The sequence below is a fragment of the Antechinus flavipes genome, chromosome 3 (genome assembly GCF_016432865.1).
Source record: "Antechinus flavipes isolate AdamAnt ecotype Samford, QLD, Australia chromosome 3, AdamAnt_v2, whole genome shotgun sequence".
NCBI classification, from domain to species: domain Eukaryota; kingdom Metazoa; phylum Chordata; class Mammalia; order Dasyuromorphia; family Dasyuridae; genus Antechinus; species Antechinus flavipes.
The window spans coordinates 534373317-534395110 of record NC_067400.1 but is presented as its reverse complement, the minus strand read 5'-3'; the positions used below and the strand labels follow the sequence as shown (position 1 = coordinate 534395110).

General features: G+C 33.7%; 1 protein-coding gene across 1 annotated transcript in view; it reads right to left on the bottom strand.

Annotated features, from left to right (window-relative positions):
• EED (embryonic ectoderm development) overlaps positions 1–21134 on the bottom strand; it is a 30659-nt gene extending 9525 nt beyond the window's left edge. Inside the window, exons 1-6 of the mRNA XM_051987285.1 lie at positions 20880–21134; positions 14480–14632; positions 12825–12917; positions 9611–9676; positions 2605–2730; positions 1985–2066 (exon numbers count right to left, since the gene is read on the bottom strand). Of these exons, the coding sequence (XP_051843245.1) occupies positions 1985–2066; positions 2605–2730; positions 9611–9676; positions 12825–12917; positions 14480–14632; positions 20880–20993 (634 nt within the window). The 5' untranslated portion in view covers positions 20994–21134. The remainder of the gene's footprint in view (positions 1–1984; positions 2067–2604; positions 2731–9610; positions 9677–12824; positions 12918–14479; positions 14633–20879) is intronic.
• Between the last annotated feature and the right edge of the window lie 660 nt (positions 21135–21794).

The window sequence follows — 21794 nt, the reverse complement described above, 5'->3', positions numbered from 1 at the left end:
GATTAACCGTGATCATTTTATAGCGCTGGCCTTTCAAACCTATTCTTTCTATTGACAGGTAAGAAAATCTTAAGGTAATACACAAAATGATTTAGATTTGCAATATACTTTTTTTGTACAGTTAAAAACTCTCTTGAAGAATAGAAATCAAGACTGTAAGCTTAAAAAACTCCTTTATAATTTATAGAATAATACTCCTTTTCAAGTTTTTTTCATCACAAATCCTGATGAATCTGAATAAATACTATAAGATCAATTTACAATGCTTATTTATTGAACACAGAGTTTATTTTTAAAGTTACTTATCAGCTTAAATGTTTTGAGGTAGAAAATGAAGAATGAAGACAAAAATCATATTTTTGATTATGACATTTTCAAGAACATTTTTTTTCCAAAATAGAGACATGCCTTTGGTTTATTGAAAGAAATCATGTTTAGACATTTTATTAGGAAATACTAAAAAATGTATTACACTGCTTATGATTAGACATTCTTCTTTACACTGTTATGCTTATATAAGAAAGAGATGGGAATAATCAAGTTTATAAAAACATCTAGTAAGCTGAAATTATGAATGACAGGATTTATCATATACAGCATAATATAATGCTCTTCATATTCTGGAATCATGAAACTATTTTAAATTCTTCAAATGTTTCATTTAACATGATACAAGAAAAAGACAATAATGCTCTAAATCAAGAATTCAAAAAAGCTAATCAGGGAATGTTAAGTATATCTCCAATAGCAACAATGTTCAACAACATATATCAATAGTCAACATATCAAAATTTTAAAGATAGGACCTCAAAATATTATTAACAGCAAACTTTAAAAATATTCCATTCAATTTTAACTCACTGAAAACATTTGAAAATAAATATTTTCTTTACTTTTAGATGTACAAATGAGGAAAAAGCTGGGTTGAAAAGCTGTGCTAAATAAAACAAATTAATTAAAACATGACCTGCGTTATACACAGAAGTGCATTTGAGCCCAGGCACTCTTGCCTGTTCCACTCACCACTGCCAAGAGGGGAGGTGATGAAAAAAGTATTTCTATTCCTCTTACTTCTCAGAGGTGGTGACATGTGGCACAGTTAGGAACTGGAGGGTCATAGAAGCCTAAGGCATGAAACACGCATGCATGCTTCATATACATATGTACTTTACATAAAAGCATTTCTGAAAAAAGTTACTTGTAAATTGAATTACTTAAAAGTTCATTGGGGCATTGCTTCACAAACCCTTTTTAATCTATAGCACAATTGGAGAATGGGCCTATGAAAAAACTACTCGACACCATGGCCATAAAAAAGGAGAGAAAAGTGAGATGAAAATACACACACGTACAGACCCCAGGAGCATGAATGACTTGGGTTGTCTTAGGAAAGCAAAGATAACTTATCACCAACTTGTAAGAACCCAAGGAAAGTTTGAGTGGATTTAGATTTAGGAAAAGAGATATGCATCCATGGGAGGGAAAGCATGCACAGATATGAGCTCCTTGAAAGCACAGTACTAAAACCATGCATAATGCAATGTCTAAGTATATAGATCATACCTATATATGAATTTCAAGAGTTAAAAGTACCTTTGATATACTTACTTATAAAACATGCTTATAAAATGTCTTGTATATGACATGGTACTGATGACAAGCTTTAAATATAAATAACAATTCAATCGTAGAAAAATTTGATGATTTGATAAAATTTTCACAATATCAGGTTTGTTATCAACTATTTTGTATTGAAACCCATAGCACTGTTAGCTTCATTTACTTCAATAAAAGGCCATAAATTAATACCTTCTTTTCAGCACTACTTCACCTACGCTTGTCTTTTTATTTCCTAATACTATAAATTTCTAAGACTTTTTGATATAACTTTCTAATACAATTCTTGTTCAACACCTAACTAAAAGGAAGGAACATGGCTTCATTCACATATAGGTAGGTCTAAAGAAAGAGTTGCTTATCTTACCTTTGCTTACTGAGAGGAGAAGATTTGGATCTCTTGGATGAAATTTTAGTTCATTAATAGCATTTCCATGGCCAACATAGTGCTAAAATAAAATTTAAAGATAAAGTTTATTTCTGAAAGACAGCCATTTTTCTCATTTCATGGGCATGGAAATCATTTTCATTTTAAGTGACTCGTGCATTAAAATGATTTTCCACTTAAATAGGCCTTACATGATCCTATGTCCAAGCTTTTAAAACTAAGAGGAACACAAACAGAATAAAAAAATATGAAAGGAGGAAATTACAAAAACAAGAAAAAAATTCTGTACTTTTCCTTTTCTTTTAGTACATTTTTACAGACGTCAAAAATATGACACAAAAAATGGAAATCCCACATTTTCCCATTAACTAGACAAATATGTACAATGCAAAACATACTTTTAGTAATACAGAAATTCACTTCAAGGATGCCTGCTAAATGCAGTTTTAAATTACTTTAGTCCAATGAACTCTTAGGAAAATATAATCATTTAACGAATGCCAAAAGTAAAAATTTCACTAGCTAGGATTGATGCATGACAAAGCTCCAATGACACATATTCAAGAAAAGTAAATCTATGGTTTTAACCTACAACTTACCTTTATGCACTGCATTGTTATGGGATTAATTATCCTAATTATGCCTCTAGATCCAGCCACAGCTAAGAGAGGATGGCTTGTATTGCTATCATAAGTCCATGCACAAGTATAAAAGTTTTCATCAGCCTAAGAAAAAGTACCATTAAGGAATACAAAGTTTTAAAAAGAAAACTTCTAAACACAATCATTTCACTAACTATGGAAGATGCATTATATTTAATATTTTATAATGATTCAAATATAGTGAAACTGCCAGTTTTATCTGTGCCCGTTTCAATGATGCTCACCCTCCTATACTCACCCAGATAAAGAGTAGATTCTAAAATATCAATGGAGCAATAAATTCTAAATCAATCAACAAAGAAGCACAATGTTTTATTTTCCTACCTAACAATATTTCATTTTAGTTCATTGCAAATGGTGCTAATATTGACTTGTCTAACTATTTGTAGTCAACTTTGTAATAATAACAGCTAATATTCATCGTGCTTTAAGATTTGAAAAGTTTACAAACAATAAAAGATCTAACTCTTCTGTTTTAATCATTAAAAATACATATTTTCCCTTTTTCTGTGTTTCTGCTTCAAATTAAGTATGAATCTGATCACCTAAAATTCTTATTCAAAACAAAAAGAATCTGAATTTACAGGCATGGCTAAGAATCATTTATAAAATGCTAAGATCAGAAGGGAAGTTTCAATAATTGAAGTAACAAAATAAAAGATTTCCAACCTCATCGAGCTACTTGCATAGTCTCAGAATATATTAATTATATATATATTTTTTCAATTAAGTCAAATTTAGAATGTAATACTTCAAGTAGAAAAAGTAAGGAATTTGAAGTCAAGAGGATTTGGGTTCAAATCTTCGTTTGGCCATTTATTTCCTGGTATCCTGAAGAACAAGTTCTTTTAAAATCTCTTGGAAAAATGGAAGAGCACATATCCCCTATAGTTTCTTCTAGCTCTAAATCTAAGCTATAAACTTAAAACAGTCTGAGTTTGAAAACATTCACTTGGATAATTCATGACTCAAAGCTAGGAACACAACCAGAGTTTTTTGACGTATTTGGTATTTATGCAATCACCCTCCTTTAAAAGCTAAAGATGTTTTCATTCAAAGTAAGACTTCTTAAGATCACAAACTTATTAAATAAGAAATATGCTAATAAAGATTGATCTTTGGCATAGTCTATAATTGAGACACTCAGTTGCAGCCTGAGATCCCTTTCAACTCTAAATCTTGGCTTTTATGTTCCCATCCATGATCTCATTATGGATCAACAGGGTCATCTTTATACATTAAAGTCAACACTTAGCATATTTTATTTGAAAGACTTGAATATGTTTAGTCTGGAGAAAAAAGGCTCATGAAATATGTAATAACCATCTTTTTTAAAAAAAAAATTCAATTTTTATTTATTTTTAAAGTTTTTTATTTACAAAACATATCCATAGGTAATTTTTCAATATTGACCCTTACAAAACCTTCTGTTAAAATTTTCCCCTCAAAAAAGAAAAAAAAAAATAAAGGAAAAATCAATTTTCCCCTCCTTCCCCCCATTTTCTCCCCTAGATGGCAGGTAGCCCAATACATGTTAAATATGTTAAAATATATGTTATATACTATATATATATATACACATACACACACACACATACATACATATTTATACAGGATAACTATCTTTTAAGGTAGCTGAAGGGAAGACTTGTTCTATGTGGCTCTAGAAATAAGAAATAGAAGTTGCAAAGAGGAAACGTTAGGCTTGAAAATAGGAAAAACTGTTAACAAGAGTTGTCCAAAAGTAGGATGTATTAACTCAAAAGTTGGCAGATTTTGCCCTCCTTTGAGATACTCAAGCATAGGCTGGATAATCTCCTCAGCTGTGATAGTGGTGATTCCTTTAACAAAAGGATTGGACTTGCTTCAAAAACAAATTTTGTAATTTTTGTACTGATTTTAGAAAAATGAATGTTATATAATCAAATGCGATGATGATGATGATGATGATGATGATACATTTCTAAGCAATACCAGATCTCAAATGGTACTACATAGGAATAATCATCCAAACTATTTAGTACTGGTTAAAATATAGAAGTCAACCAGCATAAAAGATCAGATATACAACACACAGTAGCAAATAACACAGTACCCCATTAGAAAAATCCAAAGATCTGTTATTAGCAAAGGGTTAATTTTATAAATATTGCTGAGATCAGAAATTCTATTTAAGTATAAATATTAATGATATCAAACCCTTAAATCTGAAAAACGAATGCAAACTTTTCAAAATGACACAAACCACAGAATGAACCCAGTCATCAAGTTCAACACATATAGTTTTATTCTAAGGAAACTAGATTCTTAATGTATAGATTTTCATACACTATAAAGGGTGCACAAAAACTAGAACAATGGATAGCTGAAGTAGAAGTAATGGATGACTCTGAACAGAGACCTTTACCCAAGGAGAATCCTCAGCATGGGGAGCACCTCAAACACTCCTACTGGTTTATCCCATGGCCTTTTCTGTTCTACCACTTTTATATTGTGACTGCTCTTCTTCCCACCACCCTGAGAGAATATGCAGATAACTTTAAGGGCTTAGTTTCTAGGATGGTTTTGGAGAGTAGTGCAACAACTTAGAAGAAAGCTAATAGGTACAAGAGAAGAGTTTTCAATAGCTATGCAACTACCTTTTTTGCTACAAATCAATGACCTCCTGATAGCCCAAGAAATATTATAATCAAAGAATGGTTTAACCATTGCTAAACTGATGGCAAACATAACTTCAGTTCACGTTGCCAATAACTTTTCTCAAATTTTTAATGGCTTTATGGCAGAGATGGAATTTTAATTAATTATATGTAATTTTAAATTTGTAATAAAAAACATCCTTATTCCAAAAAATTCCAAAGTAATATGACAAATAGAGACTACTATAATTGTATTATCATTATTTTAAAAAATTAAACCAGTATTTAGATGTAATAAAATTTGAATTTGTGATGACAACAAACTATTTTCCCCCCTAGGGCTATTTTCCCTTCATTTTTTATTTATCTTGTATGTACTGATTTATGCTGTTTTCCCCATTCAAATATAAACTCCCTGAAGATGGAAACTGTTTTTACTTTTTAAAAAATATTTCTAACACCTAGCACAGTGCTTAATAGTAAATGCTTAATAAATGCTTGCTTGTTGAGTACTCAAGCTCTAGTACATTATGGAATATTCTGGAAGAAATCTATAATGGCTTAAAGAAATTTAACTTAATCACTAATGCAGGAAAACCCAAATAGACTTGGACAAGTCTGCTGTCCAGATTACTACATGCAACTGCTTGAATCACCTACAAAGCTCATCTATCAGTATGTAGCTTCTGGATAAAAATAGTACAAATGAACTGAATTGGACCCAGAAACACTTATATTAGAAATGAAAACCTTTTAGTATTATTATGAAAATAGTTTTCACCTTGGGGAATTCCTAAAAGACTCTTAAGGACCCCAAGGAGTACCCAAATTACATATTGAGAACCTCTGTTTTTGAGCTTTAGACAAGTAGCTGGGCACACAAAGGTGAAAAATGTTTAAGCACAGCACATCAGTTAATGTTCTACAACTTTAAGAATTGTTAAAAGATCAATCATCAGTTTTTCAATAAATCATGCATTATTAAGGCATAGAACTTAAGGCAGAACTATATCTAAAGCATTTTTTTACACCAACGTTAACAAATGAACTTGCAGGTTGAGGCCCCACATTTCAAGGAACTAAACAAAAGGCCAAATAAAACTTAAGTAACAAGGCTAAAGAAAAATTTAGTACTTTTAATTCTTCATTACTTTTACTTCCTACCTCCAGCTTTTTCTGTTTCCATTTCTCTTATGTACACAAAGTGCAAAAATAATGTTCCTAAATCATAGTCTGACCATGTCACTCCCATCCTCATTTTCTCACTTTTATTATCAGTGCCTTTAATAGAAACTTGAGAACAAAAAACAGCATTTTTCACCTTTGTGAGTCCAGCAATTAGCACACAACACATATTTAATATTTATAGAACTGAATGTGATCACTAATCAATAATTCAACTGATTCTTCTAGATTCAATTTAATTCTTCTGGAGACTTTTTTCCAATTAATTCTACTTCCTTATTTCTCTGGCATGATTACCTTTTATTCAGCTTTCTGATCTAGACAAACTAACTGTTCAATTACAAGTCAACTACTGATCACTGCTCAATTCTAAGACTATGATTCAAGTTCTTATGCAGCAACCTTTTACATGAACACATATCTAAAGGTCATTATTCTTTGAATACCTTCAGTCATTATTTCAAGAGGTAGCCTGCTCCTTCAATAAGAGGTCCAATTGTTAAAAATAGGTATCAAGTGACTAGACTGAGTAACATATGCTTATAAAAGTTTTCAAGAATGTAGACAAAGACAACAGAAAAACTGAATATGACAGCTAAATCCAAATATTTGTATTTATTTATTTATGTGAGTGCTATTTGAAGTGGACAAAGGTATAAGATTTAAGAGTCAGAGAAGAATAAGGAAATCATTCTGAAGGAATAGTATATAGTATGATCAGATGATCAGAGATTTGATGGCAACTGGGAAAAGTAATATGTACACATAATATAAAATATATAGAACATAAACACATAGAAATAAATATAAACATTTTGGGTATCATGACACATAACCAGTAAGACAACAAATTCACCCATTTTCACCCATTATAACTGACTCTACATTAAATAAGAAAGCAGCTCAATAAAATAAAATCTTTATGACTGAACACTAGTTACATTTAATCCAAAAAATGCTAACTCTAATCATTTTCGCTGTTAGCCAACATATTTACCCGGTGTAGATACTAAGTTGACTATAGCACTTGTACTTGGATCTACCTTATAATTTCTACTCCTATCTCCTGCAACAGTCACAATATTCCCTCCCAAGACTACAGACTTGAACAACTACATGAAATGAAGGGGAAGGACTAGAAACAGTGCAGTCTTCTGCCTGCAGCCTGGCCTAGATCAGAGACTCCCAAATTTCAGAAATTGCTTGAAAAACCCTCCCCCCTCTGCAAAGAAACTTGAGATAAGGAGATTCAACCTACCCATAAGAAATAAAGGAGAGTCAAGGGACATGGGAATAATGACTCTAGGTCTGCAAGAATGGAGATTGAAGACATGGAATTTAGCACTAAGAAGTATTCAAAACAGATTCTATATTCCTCAATATGGGAAGGATAGGGAGTAGGATGGGTGTGACCAACAGCAAAAAGCTACGTCAGAAATTAGTTAACCAGTGAATATATCAAAAGACTGAAACACTAAAGACTTTAGGAGAAAAAACCCTCAATAAAAGTTCAGAACACAAGTAGATAAATCAACTGAGATAATCAAAAAATCACAAGGATGAATACTAAATTCTTAAAGAGATTACAAAACTCTCAAAAAATTCACACAAAAGCTAAATGATTTAATGTTTGATGAAATACAGAATCCTATGGACTGCTAAGAGAGAAGAGAATAGTAAGAAATTTCAGAAAGGCTCAAAAGAGCAATTCATAGGAGAAATAAATAGTAACATATAGATCAAAAACCAAAACTTTCAAAGCAGAATTCCTACCTCTGACATTTACTAGCTGTACCATGGCAAAATTACAACCTCTCTAATGCTATTTCCTCTTCTGTAAAAGATAGGTAACAATACTAGTAATACCTTAATATCTATCTCCCAGTGTTGTTAGAAAGAGCAAATGATACGATGTCTGCAAAATGCAGCCACACAAAAAGGTGCTCCAAATCACTACTGACCAGAGAAATGCAAATTAAGATAACTCTGAGATACCACTATACACCTGTCAGATTGGTTAAGATGACAGGAAAAGATAATGACAAATGTGGGAGGGGAGGTGGGGAAACGGGGACACTGACGCATTCTTAGTGGAGTTGTGAAACGAATCCAACCATTCTGGAGCAATTTGAAACTATGCTCAAAAAGTTATCAAACTGTGCATACCCTTTGATCTGGCAAATATTTCTACGGGGATTATATCCCAAAGAGATCTTAAAGGAGGGAAACTCACATGTGCAAAAATGTTTGTGGTGGCCCTTTTTGTAGTGATAAGAAACTGAAAACCTCAGTGAATGCCCATCAATTGGAGAATAGTTGAATAAATTATAGTATATAAATGCTATGGAATACTATTGTTTTGTAAAAAACAACCAGCAGGATGATTTCAGAGGCTTGGAGAGACTGACATGAACTGATGCTAAGTGAAATGAGCAGAACCAGGAGATCATTCATTATACATGTCAACAAGACTATACAACGATCAATTCCTGATGGATGTGGCTCTCTTCAACAATGAGATGATTCAAACCAGTTCCACTTTTTCAGTGATGAAGAGAGCCATCTACATCCAGAGAGAGAACCGTGGGAACAGAGTATGGACCATAACATAACATTCTTAGTCTTTCTGTTGTTGTTTGCTTGCATTTTGTTTTCTTTCTCAGTTTTTCTTTTTCTTCCTTTTTGATCTGATTTTTCTTGTGTAACAAGATAACTATATAAATATGTATAGATATATTGGATCTAACATGTATTTCAACATATTTAACATGTATTGAACTACCTGCCAACTAGGGGAGGGAGTAGGAGGAAGGAGGGGAAATTTTGGAACAAAAGATTTTGCAAGGGTCAATGTTGAAAAAATTACGCATGCATATGCCTTGTAAATAAAAAGCTTTAATAAAGTAAAATGCTCTACAAACTTTAAAACACTAATGTCAATTATGTTATGAATCATCTATTATGGGAAACAAAGTTATAGACGAAATTAATGAACACCAATGCAAATTTTAGGGGAATAATTAACTTAAAGCAGTTTTTTTCCCCCCCCTCAGAGGTGATGTCCTTATCTCAAATCAATTCACAAATCCCCATAAAAATAATGTACTAGAGAAGGATACATCAGCATCCACATAAGACTGCAATAACCGAATTTCTCCTTGTGAGTGACATTCATATAGGGTAACCTGATAAAAACAAAATGAACAGTATATTTAATTTTGACAACCACATAAGTTTGTTCTGAAAGTTTTGAATGGGTTTAAGCAAGCATACTGAAATACTATAAAGCTGTTGCTTCAAAACAGAATCTCTATAAAATCTTAAGTCAGCTATGATAAAGTCTTACTTCACAATAAATATAATGTTATAAGAATTTCTCCTTCTTTCAAATAACTTTTACAAAGTTCTTATGTAACTAGAAACTTGGATAACTCTAACTATGAGTCAAATAAAAACAATCAGTAATCTTTCTGAACATTATGGATCTCATATATGTTATCCCTAGGACAGCATGGATTAACGGATAGATTAATGACGTCAGAGTTAAAGAATTCGGATTTAAATCTCCACTCAAAAATACTTTCTGCGTTTCTCTGGGCAAGTCACTTTACATTTTTTGTGACTCATTTTTCTCAATTTATACAACAAGGATATTAATAGTACCTAACTTACAGAATTCTTAAAAGTTCTATATCAGAAAAAATAATTATGGAAAGTATTTTGCAGAAAGCACCATATTATTAAAGTTTTAAAATACATAATAACTTGATGAAGATCCTATGTATAATTTATTACTATTTATTAAAACTCAACAAAGCCATATCATATCTTCATTAAATATATAAAAATACTTGATTATGTCAAAGATATAACTTTTTCAATTTTATTTTCAAACATATAACAGAAACTTTGATCATTTTAAATCAATGCCTTTCATCTATTCATTAAGTTTCATAATAACTGGGACCAGGACCTTTTTTTTTTTTTTTTTTAAATATTTTCCTAACACAGAGCATATAGACCATTTGATAACTCATTGATGAATTAAATTCCTCTGTAGGTTAAACTTCGAAAAGGGAAAATAAAATTTTTAAATGCCTTAACAAAACACATCATTATAAGTTGAACTTTGGAATTAGGACAAGAAGTAGGATGATGAATTGTACAGGCCTAGAAAGACCAGATTAAATTCTCAATTCTGACACCTATCAGCTACATTATAGGCCAGCAAAGTCAACTAAAATCTCAATTAAAACAGGCAACTTTCAAAGAATATAAATTGTAGAGGCAGGTAAGTGGTGCAGTGGATAGAGCACCAGCCCTAAAGTCAGGAAGATCTGGGTTCAAATATGATCTCAGACACTTAAGACTTCCTAGCTGGGTGATCCTGGGCAAGTCACTTAACCCCAACTGCCTCGGGGAGGGGGGAAAAAAAAAATATATATATATATAAAAATATAAAAATTGTAGTATTGTTGCTAAGCTGTAAATAAAGGGAGTATTCTCATAAGGAGTCTCCTATACCAATATTTTTTTTAAAAGGTCCAGTGAAAAAAAATTATTCTGTATCGTGAGTGGTATGTAATTTTTGTTCATCCTAGATTTTATAAAATATTTTAAGTATCCTTAAGGTAATTAAAGATTATGTTTCCCACAAGCCAAAGAGAACAAAGTAGTCTCACTCCTTATTTGAAACCTTCTTTGCATTCTTTTCAAGGTTAGAAAATCAAAGACAAAAACTGAAACTTAGGACTCATGCATCTTATTTGCAAAATAGAATTTTAAAATGGCATTTCACCAGGTTATGATCTTCACTAGTGAATCTTGGGAGAGTATGTATAAACTCTGAAACTATGTCAAGTAGGAAAAGGGTGGAACAGATAAAACAAATCCTCAGTATCCAAGCTTATCTCTTTAAAGGACAAGCAAGGTCTTTTGGATACTACAATAAATCTTATATAAAAACCAAAAAGTATATATACCTTATACCGAATTTCACTTATAGAAAACCATAAGGAATGAAACTGGAGTTGTACACAACTTATCTACTTTGACGTTTTCATCAAAAAATATGGAAAGGAAGAGACTTTGTAGAGACCTTCTAATTTCTCTACTGAAATGACAGTTCCATCTCTAAGAATTTAGGTGATGTTAATTAAAAGTGAGATCAAAATTCAAATTTCCACTTGAAAAATCAATAACAATTCTCAAATTTTTCCATCAAAAAAGCCGTAACTTAAAACAGTTTACTTTCAAGTTTCAACAATCTATGGCACTTGAAATAGATGATTTTTTTTAGTTATAAAGATGCTGAGGCTGCAGATAAAATAGTGAAGATGATCAGGTTTATCTTTTCTGATCTTTCAAATTCCTAGTTAATTTCCTTTTTTATTATCTGATGGGGGCCCCAGCAAAGTCTCAATGCAAAGCACTACCACAGCTCTCAATCCACTTAATTTTTTCCGAATTAATTGATTACCTAAATAGTCAGCAGATAAAGCTTAAGGATCTACATTTTATTAAGTTATTTGCCCTACAGTGTAGCTCCAAGAAAATAATGCTTTACCAAAGTGAGATGATTGGAAGATGATGGTGATTAAAGTCAAAGATTTTCTGGAAGACACTGAATGAGCTTCTGCCCACATATTCTTCATTCACACTAACAACCATTCCACAAAAACGCAATGCTTAGGGTCCAAACTCTGGCTTATCACAAGATCAAGACTAATTGTAACAATATGGTTCTTTTTCAAACAATTCTTGTGTTTCTGGATTATTATAGTTTGCTGAAGGAAAAAAAAAAAAGCCCAACTACTTATTGCAAATAAACCTAGATTTAAAAAACAAAAAACAAACATGTTTAAAATTAATGACTCTTTTTCATAAGCTGGTATCTAAATAACAACCTTAAATTTATTGATGGTAAAGTTATGTCTACTAACGTCTTTCAAAAATAAACCCATACATACTTAATTAACTTAAAAAAAAGGGATAGCCAAATCCATTCACTCGAAAGATTTAAAGTGTATTTACATTTTGCATGGAAGCAATAGATATTTTTGACTAAGCAATTTTAATTTGAAAACTTCTTGTATAATTAATTTAAGATTAAGGAATTTTTTTGGGCACAGCTTATTTTTTTTTAAATCTCAGACTATTTATAGGAAATTCATTATTTCAAAACAAAACTCCAGTAAAATAGAACAAACTCCTTCAGGACAAGGACCATTACAATTGTTTTTGCATCCTCAATGCCTAGTACAAGATAGGCATTTCATAAATGTTTATTTAATATCTAGATTGAAAAGAGAACATCTTTAATACTATACTTACTCTGTTACTCCCTACAGTTGCAAAAACTAAGGGATCTCCTTCCTTACTGTGCCAATTAAATTGTACTCCAAATAATGGTTGGTTATGATCTTCCTGTAAAAGAAAGAAATATCGTTAGAAAGACTAATATGGTTTAGAAACCTAAAACTTTAAAAAACATTACATATTGAATCCAACTAATTACAATTAACAAGTATTTTAATTGTATGCTAAGCTTTCTAAATAGAATACACAGATTAATAAAATAAAAATATTCAAAAACTCAAATCATTTATTTGCTAACTACATATCTATCCAAAATACTTGTATATATCATATATATATATATATATATATATACTTGGACCCAAATTGAAAGGTTATCTAAAAGAAATATTTTCTACTGTACTATTTTCACTAAAACTTTTATCATCCTATATTTTTCAGTTTATAGTGTAGTAACTGTTTTTTTTGGAACATGCAATCATGAAGTGATCATTTCCCTTGAAGAACAAAATATAAAAGTTCCATATAGATTTCTATTTTTAAAATGCCATAGCAAAAATTCAAAACCTTAAGTTCAGGACTTGAGAAACACATGAGACTCAAAAACATTCACTTGGGGGGGGGGGGGGAGGGGGGGGGGGGAAGCACTGCTTTCACAAAAGCAAGTTAGAAGATTTACAGAACTTAAAAAGAAAAAGGATTAGCATTTGATTAACAAAAGCTTTGACAAGAATTAGGAGTTTACTGGTATTATAAAAGTTACTTTTCTCTTGTTTATTTTCAGGACAGTTAAACAGTAAACTTTTGTACCATTTCATAAAGAATAACTGAAATTTCACTTCTTGTCACTTGGAAGCAATCAAATATTTAATTAATAACTTGAAAAGAATATAAAGAGCAAAGAATACTTTTTAGAACAATCATGCTTTTATTAACATATAGAACAAAGTATAATGATCATTTCACAAAATAACCTAGTTCCTACATTTTGAAATTATACTTCCAAAGAAAAGTAGTTTTGAACAAAAATCAATTACCATAAATGCCTATATTCTTACCCTAAGTATATTAATTACTTAGAAATTAAAGCTAATCTAGGCTTTAGTACTACATATTTATAGGATTTAAGCTACTAAAGGAAAATACACTGAATTTAAATTAACTTTAAAAAGTTAAATGAAGATTCTAATACCACATTGATGATAAAAATTTGATAATTCTAAGTATAACAAAAATACTATCCACTCCTACCAAAAAGAAACTTTAAAAAATAATTGACATTAAAGTCAACCTTACCCTTAAAAAATACACACACACACACACACACACGCAGCATAAGTAGATGAGAAAAAACCCTATACAAATTAAGCCATCTGGTTCAATTTATGCCGACTCAAAGCAAATGGACCATGGCCAGTCTCGTCAATTAGCTGGTGCCAGGAAGTAGGATTTTTAAAAAAATAAAACATCTTATTAAAAGAGGGAAACTAGGCCAGTGTGAGATAAAATTAAATAACAAGTAGCCTAAGTTACAAAATATACATTTTATTTTCAAAGTAATCTTTCTTTGATTGGATTTGTAGGACACTTTGAATACAAAATATCAACCACTACAAAATAATTTTCAAATTTATAATTCAAGCTCATAAGACTGCTTTTCTCTCACATACCTTGAGACTATTTACACACTTAAAAGAGTATTTGCACTTCTTTGACTTCCACTTTCCCTTCCCCCAACTCTTCCTTCCAGGAGCATTTGGAGTATTTGTTGGAGTATCAGGTCGTTCAGTGTTAGGGCCACTTTCTATACTGATAGCATCATCCTGCAAAGGCAAATTAGGAAACATAAATAAAAATTACAGAACTATATTTAGGAACAAATTCTTTTGTTGTGGAAACCGATCATCCTTAAAGAAACAATTCATTAGCAAGGTCTGCAAAAGGGTAAAAGACAGCTCAAATCAAGTTTAAATATTACCCCATCAAACACAGTGAGAGGGGCAGTGTAAGACAGGAAATAAAGATAAGTACTGGGAAGTCTAGAGACTTGACCTTGTTCTACTTCCAATCCAGTTTTTTTAAGTTGTCTAATTTTCTGTCTCTTTCTGTATATAGAAAATGATCTAGGTTAGTATTTCCCAATCCAAAGTATATATTAAACAAGTAAAATAGCTAAAAATTCTGATACTTTTCTACAGCCACTGTTTAATATTAGGAGGTTAAGGATCAAGAATCAAACATAAGGATCAGGAGTAGAAAACAAAGAAGACTTAAATCAGGAGTCAGTTTTAAAAATTCATAGCCTTTAAGTCCTAAAAATAGTAAAAAAAATTTTGGTTAAAAAGCTGCTACAGTTGAACTGCATATAAAAACACTTAGTAATATGTGCTGAACTAATATCAATATATAACCCAAAAAAGTCAATAAGAAAATGTTATCCTACAAAAATGTTATTACTTGAAATGTTTTTCAGTTTAAAGTTCACCCCCATAATGGTGCCTCAGATAGCACAAAGTGAGTTTAATTTTCAGACCTTTCTTTGTACTCCTTGCTAATAGCTATCCTTATGGAGATCTGTTTATCAGATGAAACCACTGGAAATGAAAAAAATTCTAAGATCTTAAAAAGAAAACAAAACTTTGCTATTTGTGACTGAAGTATTACTGGTGTAATTTTCACAAACCAATAACCAGTAATGGGTGAATTTAATATCAGACTTAAGAATTCAAAATTTTGCAAAAATTTAGATTAATAAAGAAGCAACTCTTGCAGTTTCTTAACTTGTCCTCCAAGTTCTATTTTAAGGTCAATACAAAGTTTGTAGAAATCCTTTGTGATGGGAGTTCATGTACATTTATTTTGAGGAAGAAAAAAAAAATACAAGAAAAATTGAAAAAACTGATGGTAATTCACAAACATTCAAAACGAAGTGAAATCTGTAAGCCATTAGAGAATGGGCCTTGAGAAGTAGCCTACATTCTAGAATATAATTAAGTCTCCCTGGAGAGATACCTACCTTTTTTTCAATTTATAGAAGTTTCCTAACTGCCTTTGATAACATTAGTTCAGTACTTTAAAAATCTTATTATCGTGAAGTTCTGCAAAATGTTTAAGAATCTGTTCTTTTCAATACAACTTAAGCTAATTTTGTTTCATATTTTCTCAGTGGGATCAAACTAAAACTTTTCTTTAAACTAAAACCATCCAAAAAATTTTCACCCCACTCTTATTTCCTAAATTAGTGGTTCCCAAAGCTGCCTTTTGACATGATATGTCTCCAAAAGAATTGATATTACAAATTATTCAAAATAAAATGAATTGCAATTTAATTATATGCCTTATAACACTTAAAAATGCTACAACTAATATGACACAAATAGAGTGTTTCAATTATGGATGTGTTAATCCAAGGAGAAAAAAAAAAGATAAAAACTGTTTATTCTTTAAAAGAGCATTTCAAATGAGAAACATAAGAAATGATACTCTTCCCTGAGTACATCTCTTTTCTTTCACTTTCATACATCTAAAACCTTCCAGACTAGCCCTTAAATTGTGAGGGGTGTGCCAAGGTAAAGGAGGGACCTGCAATAAATAGCAAGGCTGTACCTCATTGATGACTATGTAATAAATAAGCAATTATATCTTTTCTAAACTGTAAAAATACTACTTCTCACACATACATGTTTTTCAACTTTTTGAAATGTATGTTGATGATGTTATAAAAATACAAAAACATAATGAATAGCACAACTAGTTGTTTTCTAGTAAAACTACTATGTTGAAGAGTGTGTGTGACATTTTTTTACGTGAAGGACAAATCCCCAACATTCAAAGATTGAAAACTCCGAAGAAAAAGAATTTATAATTCTTTACATTTTGGTTGAAATATCTTTTGTTATCAGTAAGCTTGGCATTTTTTAAAATTTACATTTCTCAAAATTTATTCTTCTTCTATTGATAATTTAAATTCATAGCAACACAAACGTACAAACTGATGAATCTCAAAAAGCATCTAATTTTAAGATGCTGCTCAGTTACTACCTTCTGCATGAAATGTTTCCTGATCTCCCCAAATGCTAATTTCTCCCTTCCAAACTACCTTATATTTAACTACTGTCTTTTAACTTTATATTTACACTGTATATATATTTTTATGCCTGCTTGTCTCCTTACTTAGATCATACTTGTAAGTACAAATTATTTCTTTCTTTCTTTTTTTTCTCTTTTTGATACTTGTTTTTCTAAGCACCTACCAGAGTGAGGGCCTATCCCATAGTAGGCTCTTAATATACTTGCTGACTGATTAAAGATCATGAAGTCCAAGGAAGTTGTGCCTCACTCAAGATCACAGAGGAAACAACAAAGAATGGACTTGGGTGATCTTTCCACTATACCACAGTAAGCTACCATTTTTTAATTTTTCTACATGGCAGTAATCAAATTAATTATTCTGATTTGTTTCTGGTTCTGACTTTCTAGTAGGAAGAGGCATAGATTTGAAATAAGTAGGAAACATTTTATATTTATTATTTATCTAATATAGATGTACATATGTATGTGTGTGTGTACACATATACTCACACTAGGGACTATGCCAGGTGTTAGGATAAAAAGATAATTATAGGCTTTAAAGAACTTATTTTCCACCAAATAGAAACAATAGTAACATAGGTAAGTAAATAGAAATATACATAAAACTATTTTAGGATGAGGGGAGGGGGAGTGAATCAAGAAAGGGTTCTTGGAAGAAGTAGTATTTGGGCTGAAGGTTAAAGGGAGTCATGGGATCCAAGAGATAAACATGAACTGAAAGAGCATAGACAAGGTATGAAGCATAAGTCTATGCAAAAGCACAGGAACAGGACATGAATGCTGATAGTGGAAAATATCAACCAGACCAGGAGAGTTAGAATATAGGAGCACTTGAGAAGGGCGGAGAAGAGGAATATGTATCAAACTGGATAGAAAGGTTAGATGCAGATTCAAAAATTTTTAAATGTTAAACAAAATGATCTGTGTTGATTCTAGATGCAACAAGGAGCTGAAGATTTTAAAACAAGAAAAATATGATTAGATCTGTACTTCATATTATCTGTGAATTAACTTTATACTACTAACCAACCATTTACAAGTACTTAGCATATGGGCAAGGTAGTAGGAAAATGCAAAAGTAGCAGTATAAGAAATGGCCCCCACTAAATTTTTTTTTGAACAATATAGCACATACAGACTCATTTCACAAATGAAGAAAACCGAGGAACAGGATGATTAAACCATATGTCTCTAAAACTCATCACTTGTTTCTTGGGTCTCAATTTTTAATGCCTCGATTTCCCCCCAACTAAAACAGGAAGTAACATAATTTTTATTTTTTGGAGGCAATAAATGATTTGCCCAAACTAGTAAGAGTCTGGGGCTACATTTGAACTTGGGTCCTCCTGACTCCACTCTACCCTGAATTCTACCATGCTGCCCTGAATTAACATTATTTTTCAAAAACCAGAGAACTGCTTCTCCTCCACTACTTCTTGTGAGCTACAAGGTTTTAAGATGACAAAATTAATTCCCTTATAGCTAATTCAATATACTGTTCACACATTCTTCATTAATCTATTGTCACATATTCATCCCTTTACTTAGTTAACTAGAAATATTTACAGTATTGGAATATTTTATATGTAACCTCAAACAAGCACTGCCATTTCATTTAATAGATCAGGGTTGCTGTTTTTCCATTAAGGCAGCTTCAATACTACATTTTTAATCAACTCAAAATTGTAAAATTATTTTTCTTTTGATTATTCCCTCACCCTTCTATTTTTCTTTCTTCTAATCTATCTCCCATATATATAGTTTTTAATTTCCATATACACATCTGTTAGGTTTGATTCTAATACTGATAAAGTAACCTCTTTTAAATCAATTTAGCTTTGAATATGTTAACATTTTCCTCTTTAAAAAGATCAGTATAAGGCCAAAAAAAAAGTCAGTAACCTCTTACTAATTATTCACAAGTACAACTAGAATATTTCTTAGCCTAAAATAAAAAATATTTATCTCTTAATCACATGCTTTGCTGTCACAGCACAGTTGGAGAGAGCTATTTGAGGAGCTCAGAAGGAGAAAAGTTAAGAACCAAGTCCAAGCTCTGCTAGAACATTTTTCTGTGATCTTGGGGCAGTTATTTCATCTCCCCCCAAGCCTGTTTTTTCATCTGTAAAATAAGGGAATCCCCTTACTATTCTCTATGATCCTCACTGGTCTGAGTAACAAGTACATTACAGTACCAGCAACAGAATCCCACAATCACAAAAATCAGCTGCTTTGAAATACACACACTAAATTGATTAGAGACACATTTCACTGAGAATACAAGAATGAGAGAGGGCCTCTTTTGTGATTTTCTGGACAAAGAGTAATATCTAGGTGGGGAAACTCCATTTCCCAATGCCGACTGGCACCATCTTTGCAATTTAGTTTCAGAGTTGCCTATACAACCCAGAAGTAACTTATCCAGAGTCACACTGCCTGTGACAGAGTAAAGAAATGAACCAAGGTCTTCTTGGCTTTGATTGGCTCTCTATCCACTAATATCGTGCTGATACTAAAATGCTGGAGGCCAGATCATTTACCTCCTTGGTTAAGTTTTAGCTCGATAATCAAAATATTAGACGTTGTGGCTTCTTAAAGACCCCAACCACCTGTTTCTTGGAATGATCCTCTAAAAGTTCCAGATTTCTAATACATAACATTACTCTTATTTCAAAGTACTCGGTTCAGTTAGGGAGTGAGAAGCTAAAAGAGGGTTGAATCTGAACTGGAAGACCTAGATTTAATATCAGGTTTGCCACTTACACGTATAACCTTAAGCAAAACATTCCCTCCTTCATGGGCTCAGTCTCCTCATTTGTAAGAGGAAGGACCTAAATTAGATGACCTCTAATATCCCTTCAACCAACAAGTATTTACTAAGCACTTAATATGTGTCTGCATTGTCTGAGCTGCTGGGATATAAAGGTAAAAATTAAAATCTCTGCTCTCAAGGTGCTTACAGTCTAGCTAGAGAAACTGTGTCTATACACACATTACATAGGCACATATATGCATATACATGTGTGTACATGTACATCTATGTACAAATGGATTGGAGAGTTAATTTTGGAGATGAAGGGACAAGCAGCTGAAATGGGAGTGGGGGAGGGGGGACACAGCTGGTAAATCAGAAAAACCTTCAGGCAGAAGGCTGAACTTGGCCTAGGCCTTAGAGGAAAGGAAAGAATTCTAGAGATAGAGGTATATTTAAGGTATGGAAGACAGTCAGTACAAAGCCAGGAACAGGGGATGGGAGTAAGCAGGGAGAAGAAATTAATGTGTATTAAAACTGGAAAGGAAGGTCCAGGCAGCATCCAACACGAACTTTCTCTCAGTTTAAAGTTTTCCAGAAAGTTCAATTCTTCTTCTACGACTCAATTTCTCAACCCAGATACTTTATTAAAAACTAAGCCCCTTTATTTGCCTGCGATCCAGTTCCTTCAACTGTAAAATGCCAGCATTGGAGGAGTGTAAGTGAAAGGCGAAGCTATGGCTGGGATGCACTACCTGTCAAGCACACTCTAAGCTTCGGTTCTCTGCCTCGGACACAAATGTCTCCCTCACATTGACCTCCGTGGTACCTAAGAGCCACATGCCCACAGTTTAACACCCTGCTACCACCTGACGAATTTCACATGCTTCCTCCGCGGTGGGATGGGGAGCAAAGAAGGAATCTAGAGAACTCAGGTCCCCCTCCAGTTCTCCCCCTCCCCCATTACATACTTTACAAAGAGCCCGGAGGTGGGGGGGATGGACACGTCGTCACTTTTGCCTAGTCTCCCGCCGCTCCCCCCCTCTTGAGTAAGTACGACCCTCTCGCGGAGCTCCCCGAGTTCCCTCTAAACCCCCTTCCCGCGGGATGACACTCGTCCCGCGCGGACAGCGGGGCCACGCCGGAGCCGAGATGAAAGGTTCCCCAGTGGGCTCGCTCTGCCATCCTCCCTAGTCCCATACCCGTAGGAAGCGGCACCCACTTACATTCTCGTCCCCAGACAGATCCGGGTTGCTGTTCTCGTCGCTACTCAGCTTCTGCTTCTTGGCCGCAGGCATGTCGCTTCCCGCCGGCGCTGTAGCGACTTCCCTCTCGGACATGTTCCTGCGCCTCCCTCCGGGCTCCTGTCGCCTCGGCCGCGGCCTCCGCCACACCGCCGTCAAGCAAGCCCGGCCCGCGCCGGCCGCAAAGCCGCCGCTGCCGCCTCCTCCACCACTACCGCCTCCTCCGGCCCCCCCACCGTCGCAAACCGCGCCCAGCCGCCGAGGCGGGCGGGCGTGCGGCCCCGCCACACTGCTGAAAAAGGGGCGCGCGCTCGCGCGCGCCCGCCCGCGCGGCCTCCGCTCTCCCTCCCCTCACTGCTCCCCCCGTCCCTCCGCGCCTCACCCCACTACCCCCACCAGCTCCCCACCGCCTGCCCGCCTCTGTTCACGCGAAAGGGCGTCGTGGGTCCGCGGACTTTCGAGAGTTCTTTCCCGCGTGTCCCTCAAAACCTTGGTCCTATTCCGTTCCTAACAACCACCTTGAAAATGAGTGGCGGGAATGAAAGGGACTCTCCCTCAACCCTTCCGCCTCCCGAAGCCGTTTAAGCCGCAATTGGCCGAAACCCTCGATCCCCTGACGGGTTTCAGAGGGCCTGAGAACCGCCGGAATGGATTAGACCATTAAACCAGCTACGGCGGGGAAAAAGGCAGCTAGCTGCCTCTCTTCCTGGAAAATGAGGCGAGGGCTTGCAGTTGTGCCTTAAGCACTTAGTTCTTCATATATTTTCTTTCAAAAGATAGATGCAATCTAACATCCGACGAAGGAATGGAAGTAAAGTACGGGGGACACAAATCTCTTCGGATCCTCTACTGAAAAAAATGGAAGTTACCCACGAGGGAACACGCATGCGCAAGTTG